This window comes from Gossypium hirsutum, chromosome D07 (genome assembly GCF_007990345.1).
Source record: "Gossypium hirsutum isolate 1008001.06 chromosome D07, Gossypium_hirsutum_v2.1, whole genome shotgun sequence".
Classification (NCBI taxonomy): Eukaryota; Viridiplantae; Streptophyta; class Magnoliopsida; order Malvales; family Malvaceae; genus Gossypium; species Gossypium hirsutum.
Genome location: NC_053443.1, coordinates 30123064 through 30131046, shown reverse-complemented (window position 1 = coordinate 30131046; position 7983 = coordinate 30123064). Strand labels below are relative to the sequence as shown.

Genomic DNA, 7983 nt, shown 5'->3' with positions numbered 1-7983 from the left:
CACAATCATCCAAGATCCATAATGAAATGGACATTAGGGAAAAATCCGACGGGAAGTGTTGTGGCGTATACAAATTAGCTAGTCATAATCGGAGTAAATGCCCCCAGTGAAACTGCCATATTGGACAATCGTCACAATCGGGTAGGAATTGAGCTAATGTACTCCAATGAATCTCAATTTAAATTACAAAGTTTGTTCATCGTTTTAATGTTGCAATTAATCTAATTTAAATTATAAAGTTTATTCCAAATTTTAATGTTGTAATGAATCTCAATTGAAATTACGAAGTTTGTTCCAATTTTTAGTGTTGCGGTGAATCTCAATTTAAATTACGAAGTTTGTTCCAATTTTTAATGTTGCAATGAATCTCAATCTAAATTACAAAGTTTGTTCCAATTTTTAATGCTCCAATTAATTTAATTTAAATTACGAAGTTGGTATTTTTGCATTTATATGTTACTACAATTAAATAAATACAAACTGGACTATTTAAATTGCAAAATACTCTAAAATTGATGGTTTGATGGTGTGGTCCTAGGGGTATATTTTTGTAGAGTTCAACGTTCACGTTACGGGTGATCGCGGCGATCAACGTTCTCTTCACCCAAACATGGGGGTGTGCTAGACATAGAAGAAAAATCATATGCCCCAAATGCCGTTGATGAACTTGAGCCAAGAGAAGTAGAGTATTGCGGTGGATACAAGTCGGAAGGAGTAGAGTATTACGGTGGTAGTGGGTTGAAGATATCAAACTCTAAATGATATTTGTAGCCTAACAAACCTTGGAAATAGTCATCGACCCTCATGTCTGGATGATAAGAACTATCCCCAAAGTGTAGTTTTGGCTCGGGAGTAGAAGGCAAATATGTAAGGGGATGGGAGGGTTGCCCAAGTCGTGTCATATGCGGAGAGACTATCATTAACCGCCCACCAAATAAATACGGTTTCCCCATCTCAGAGTACCACTGTATGTACTCTAACAAGGGATACAGATCCAAAGCACGATCCATTTGAGGTATTCGCCCCAACCGATTGTTCTACACTGTAATATATTGTTCATGCACTACCCCCAACTGTACTGACAATGTTGGGATATGTTGTATGCAACCGAACTACTAGAGTACTCGATCTTCATGATACCACTCCACTGTCTGGAAATTGATAATGGGTGCTTTAACGCACCATAAGTCTGAGTGGACATGGGCAGACGAGGGAATAACCACCATAATTTTCGGGACAGAATAGGGTATCTAGATGAACTGCACAATTAATAACATGGTTATATTAAAGCGGGTTGAGTAAGATAAAATAATAAAATGTCACGAATATTGGAATAACTTACCCCCTCTCCAGCATGATTGTCAATCATCAGACGGTATATTGAAATCGTGTATGACCTCTCGATACCTAAATTAGTACTCCATCTACGAAAACAAATTGTTAGAATAATATTATCTGAAAAAAATGTCAAATAATTGTTATAATGAGTAAAAATTCATGACCTATTCACAAGTGGAAATATATATGATTGGTGACTAATCAATGCCAAGAATGGCATCTGGTAAAGTGCCCAAGACTACAGCAATATGAGGCATCTGCCTATGTCCACGACAGAAGAATTTGTCGTCCGACAAAGTTCGCGATACAACATAGCTAACATTGTGGACCCTTAACTATACGAACGAATGTTATGCAAATCAGATACTAGAGGCAAGTACATCAAGTGGGTACACCCCCTATAATATGCATAATGTATGCTCAAACAGCGTACATCACCTCTCATTTAGTGGCAGTACTCGGTAAATGCTCGAAATTAGCATTTAGCCATGAAAACCTCAAACCCGTAAATTTTCCCTCACTAGGCGAATGTCCAAGTAAGTTATAGCAAAGGGCGGCTGGCCTAGAGATCAAACTTACGCTCGTGACTGCATTCTCATCGATGGGGAGCCCGAGTTGCAGTGCAACATACTGCAGAGTGATGGTGCACTCTCTAACAAATTAAATGTGTGGGTCTTCGAGCGCCATCACTCGACCAAAGCGGATCTTAAGTCATATCGCAAATCAAAAGTTCGGATCAATGCTACTGATCCGAATTCGGCTAACTCCAAATATTGCATGAGGTGTTCATACGGCAGATAGCTTACACCTTTCACACGACCCCTCAAAGCGCGGTACGGGCCCTGACATTATTAAATTAGCGAAATAGTTAATATAACTTAATTTAATTTCGTAAATGACATGAGTAACAAATAACAATTTTATTACCATCTCATTTATATTTTTATATATGTAATCATCATTATTAATCAAAAAACCATTTTTTTCAAATTTGCAATTAAAAAAAAGAATTAAATTAGTTTGTTGCAAAAAAACACAGTACGGTAGGTAAATGATTTGAATTTGAGCCTTTTTATCCCAATAATAGGAGAAACAATATTAAAATACAAAATTGAGACGGCCTAACAATTTGTTGAGAATAACAAATTTCAATAATTAATTTCTAGAGGGTCTATTTTCAATAATTATAAAAATACATTAATATTATACATACAGTAAATAATACGATAAATATAGTACAATAATAATAAAATTACAATAAAAAAACTCATAAATTCCCATATTTTACCTACATAAAAGAAATTATGTTAGTTTACAATAATAATATAATTAAAATAAACATAAACTATCTAAACATAAAAAAAACATACGAATCAACAAAAAATAAAATAGAAACATACATGTTTAGTTTCTTTCAAATAACATATAAAAATATATAAAAACAAATTTAATTAACATTTCAATATATCAAAAAAATCAAAAACTAAAGAAATAATTTATAATCTAATCATAAATTACTAACAAAATCATTTTTAAATAATTTTTAAAAAAATTGCATTCATAAAAAATCACATAAACACTAAACTAAACACAAACAATTTATAACCTAATCATAAATTACTAACAAAATAAATTTAAAAAAAAATTAAGATCACAATAAACACTAAACTAAACACAAACAATATATAATCTAATCATAAATTACTGACAAAATAACATTAAAAAGTTTTTAAAAAAAATTAAAATCACAATAAACACTAAACTAAACACAAACAATTTATAATAATTACTAATAAAAAAACTACATTAAAAAATTAAAATAAATTAAAAACTACATAAAAGAATAACTAATCTCTTCTATTTAAAAAAATACTAATCCCTTTAAATTAAAAAAAAATACAAACATACATACCTTCCCTTACAAACATACAAAAATAACTACTGCTTATTTTTTTTGCGTGTACCGAATGAAATCTTTTGAAATGAATTACAGGAAAAAAACTCAATCCAAAAATCCTCTTTCTTCTATAATTGAACTGAATTGAAGTTTCTCAGAATACCCATTCAAAACATAAAATAGTTGTTTTTTTCCCACAAAATTCGTTTTTTTAGTTAAAATATTATTTGTCATTCTCTTATATAAATATAAGTTAGAATCACAATTTCATTCTCTCTAGAGATATTTATATGATATTTATATTAAGAGTTCTCCAAGCAAGAAAAAGATATATAAAGTTCTCCACGCAAGAAAAAGAAATATAGAGAATAATTTATTAATTCGATATAAAAAGATGAATAATTAAAGATAAAGCAAGTATAGATATTCCTCAAGAAAATTTTAAGCAACTCAACAAAAAGAAATGTTGGTATCTAAAACAAAATTTTCTATATGATCTCCATCACCCAATAAACTTTGAAGAACCATGAAATTATTTAGCCAGTAACCATGAAATTGACACATTTCAATTGCTAATGAACAACAAATAGCTGGCTAGCTCCATTTCATAGTCTTACATATATTAGTAATACGTAGTAGTAGTATCTTGTAAACAAACTTTACAGTGGTAAGAGTATGAAGTAAAACACTACAGTTTGACAAACATACAGATACCGGAATTCTCTGTAGTAGTAGTATCTTGTCTCGGCCTCGGCACTTGGGATTCCAAGCACTACCATTTGACGGAGAAACCAATGTGGGCACAGCTGAGGGTCTCCAAACTAGATTTTTCATCATCCACTTGTCCATGCAACCAGGAAATATGGCAATGGTTTGCAAATGCATGCACCCTTTTTTTGTTTTGTTTTCTTCTCTATTACTTTACTGTCTGTGTAATGGGTGTGGGTAATGAACCACTGACGGCGGCAGATGGAGAATTCGTATGGTGGTTTTTCTGGGATTTTCCTGGTCTTTTGGTCTCCGATTTTGTCCCCGACTGCCGGACTTTTACTCCTCGTATCAACTGTGATGAGATCCTTTAGTTTATATTCGATACGATAGTCTATTGAAGTTAAGTGGTGAGAATTGTACTTACATATTTGCCACATTTTACATCTGAATATATCACTATGAAATCTCCTTCTTGGAGTCCATTTGTTCTCACGAAATCCCCTGAAATTAAAATGCAGCAGCAGCAATTAGTATGTATAAATATGATAAATACTATAGATAATTTGTGAAAAATCAATGAGTCTGAAATGGTGCATGCACCTGTATTTTCAAGAAGATACATCCTGCTTTTATTGTTTGGCCAGAATCTGAAACTCCATAAAGATAAAGAAAACAAAGGCAGAAAACAAGAAGTGGTTTAGAACTAATGTTGTGTAAGAAAATTATAAAGACAACCCAAAAATGGCATTTATCAAGCTAAATTCTAGAATACCTATAGCGCATGTTCCAAACTCGAGATGTTCCAATGTCTTCCATGGCTATGGAGATCCCATCTCTTGCTTCTAATTCAGGAAGATGAGTTTCTGCTTCTTTCTGGTTTCCATTTGAAACAAAAAAAAAGCTCATTAGAGAAAAAAGAAGACTCAAATTATCATCCACATAAAACAAGTAACCTACCTTTGGCAGCACTATTCTTCCAAGATTGCCCACATCGCTCTGCTTCAAAACTTTTTGCAAAAGAAACCGCAAATTCTTCTCTGGTTTCCATCCCTAAAACACACCCAGAAAAGAACATTATCAATAATGTATCAATAATTGTAACCGTCAAAAACTCCACGAATCTGATCAAAATAATGACGAAAAAACGACTAAAGATCAAAGAACCGACCTGTCGTCTATCTGTTGCCACTTGACGTTGATAAGTCTGTCCTTGCATGGTTGTTTGATCCACAGGATGCACCATAGTGACATCACCAGGAAGAACTGGCGGAGGATTCGAAGCTAAGGCACCGGCAACCGATGGCCAATAGACCCAGTTTCCGGGGTTGGCTTGGGCTGAGGCAACACAGTTACCGTTCACAATCCTTTCATGTTGGTCAATACTTTGGTTCTGGAGCTGGCCTTGTTGATTATTATGATGATGACCGTGATTTCTATGGTGTGATGCAAACCTTCTTTGCCTTGCCATCCTCTTCTTTCTTGCCTCTTTCGTAGCAGACGAGCCTAACCGTAGTAACCTTTGATCATTATTATTATGCCCCGGGACGTACTGATACGGATATTGATTCACATACCCAGGAAAGGCAGATGGCTGCTGCTGAAGTGGAGCTGGATGGAGATTATTGTCTGCAAATGAGTTGTATTGAGAGGCTGCCAAAGCAAACTGTGAAGGTGGCCACGTTTGAGCTGCGTCCAGCACTTGATAATCCGTTGGGGGCCGATAAGGGTGGTGGTGGGTGGTAACATTAGGAGCTCCATTTGCAAAAGGATCCCCCATATACCCTACTACAGGTGTGAAACCTGGCAGCGGTGGTGGTGCAGCCCCCGGATCTGTTGTGTAAGCTGGTTGTGGAACCCATGCTGGTTGAGAAAAAAAAGAGTTGGGTTCAGATGGTAAGATAGGGTTGCAGTTGAGGTTTGGGTTTGAGCTAGGGTTGAGATTATTAGGGTTAGAGTACTGGCAAGGGTGATCAGGGTGGTTGTTGGAAGCTGATTCTTTAATGCGCCTTCTCTGAAGATGATTGGTTTGAACCCATTCAAGAATAAGCTTCAACAGCTGCTTCATGGCCTCTTTTCCTCCACCCAAACGCCTGGCGGCACACTCTATGGTAGCTTTCTTGATTTTAACTCTCCTCAAGTCTTCTGCTGAGACAGTCTCTTTGTTGGTCTTGAGCCACTCCAAGAACACCATGGCTAAATCATCCGAAGCTTTCTCTTCTTGGGTCTGATCTTCGTTCTTACTGTACATCATTGCCCCCACTTGTTTCCCCAGCTGCTGTTGAGTCGAATCATGTTCTTGCTGCTGTTGGTTTTGCTGATCTTGTTGGAACTCTTCTAGGCCATTATCATCATGGTGAAATATCGAAGATGGATCGAATAAATCATTGTTATCGATCAGATCCATGTACCCGAAATTCTCCATAACGTCCATACAATCGATGCCGTCCATGACATTCTGATCTGGTGGCTGAGGGATCTCCATGGAGGCGGTGGAAGACAAGGCGGCTGCTGTTCCATCAACCTTACCATGGTGCTCCTGCTGGTGACTATTCTGAACATAATTTTGATGACGGTGGTGGTGAAGATGAATATGATGACCATTACTCTTTCTCTCCATGTCTTCATCGGCATCCGACTTCAAAACAGCCCAAGAAGCCGCGGAAGAAGAAGACGAAGCCGTGGAAGCCGAGGAGGAGCATGCAATGGCCTTAACAGGTGCCGGAGTGGACGAAGAAGACGAAGACGACGACATGCAAGGGAAATCAGGAAGAGGAGGGAAATCACCATAGAAGATGGAAGCATCATTAACATCAAGCAACTCATCGTCTTGCTGCCTATCCAGCCACATCTCTCTTTCTTCACTACCCATCACTCTTTCAACCTCAACAACAACATCATCAAACCCTGAAGGGTTTCCTTCATTTCCACCCACTGCATGCACATCTTCATCTCCCATATTCTGCTGCTGCTGCTGCTGTTGTACACCTCTCATATCAAATATTTTATTATAAAAATAATGAGTCCCCTTTTGAGACAGATATAGATATAGATATAGAGAGAGAAAAAAATAGATAGCGAAAGGATAGGGTTTTTTCTGTGTACGGATAAGTAGAAAGGAGGGGAAAATATATTGTATCTAATCAAGGAAGCAAAAGAGTGAAAAAGGGCCCGCTTTGGCTATCAGAAAAAACCTCAACAGATCGAAGCAACATAAACCATCTGCTTCCTTCCTCCCATGGATTTCATCGAAATAATAAAAAATTATCCCCTTCACTAAACTATAACCTTAATCAAACAATTCTTTACAACAATTACAGCACCCCCAAACAAGAAATCAATATATAATGTTACAGAAAAAAAAACTTTTAAGGAAAATCAGAACCAGGAAACCAAAGTAGACGAGAGGTTATGTTGAAGAAGAGATCATTTGTGAAGACACCCACATCCAACCACATGTGAAAAACCTTTGAAAGTTAAAGCACCCATGTGTGTTTTTTTTTTCTGGTTATTTCCAGACCGAACTTTCAATTGTACATATCTCCAATTTGAACACTATAAAAAACACTTTTTTTCTTTTTTTTTCAAAAAAGAAAAAATCTTTGTTGTGGTTTTGAAGAAAGGTTCAAATGGGTTTTTTGGGGGCTTCTACTTTATAGACAAATGAAACTGGAGTGAAGTGAGAGAGAGAGAAGAGGGAGGGGGATTAATTAGTAGTGAAAAAGAAGGAAAAAGAAACCGCAAGAAAAACAAAACCTCGTGCCGCTACTTTCTCAACTCCGGATTTTGTGCAACCAGCCATGCGTTCTCTCTTGACTGGTGCCTGTGAACGGTGCCTCACCCTTCAAGTCCAATTTTGAACAGACAGTGGTTCATACTTTTTATTTTTATTTTTTTCAAATTTTGTTACTTATTAATCATATCCATTTTCTATTTCATTTCATTTTCATTTTCTTATTTTAAACCAACTCCAAATTTTGAGGTGATCTTGATTACTCCCTACAATAAAAAAAAATGCACCGATCGTTCAGTTAATTGAT

General features: G+C 36.1%; 1 protein-coding gene across 2 annotated transcripts; it reads right to left on the bottom strand.

The window, feature by feature from the left end:
- Positions 1-3779: 3779 nt before the first annotated feature.
- On the bottom strand, positions 3780-7623 carry LOC107954930 (B3 domain-containing transcription factor ABI3). Of its 2 annotated transcripts, none has more exons than XM_016890622.2 (6): positions 5115-7623; positions 4904-4996; positions 4719-4819; positions 4547-4599; positions 4371-4447; positions 3780-4298 (listed from the first exon to the last, which is right to left on the bottom strand). In XM_016890622.2, exons 1-6 carry the CDS (start codon positions 6936-6938, stop codon positions 4152-4154), a joined length of 2295 nt encoding a protein of 764 aa, XP_016746111.1. In that variant the 5' UTR covers positions 6939-7623; the 3' UTR covers positions 3780-4151. The 2 variants fall into 2 exon arrangements, with proteins under 2 accessions (XP_016746111.1, XP_016746113.1); XM_016890624.2 differs by having other exon boundaries at positions 4547-4593; positions 5115-7622.
- Positions 7624-7983: the final 360 nt, after the last annotated feature.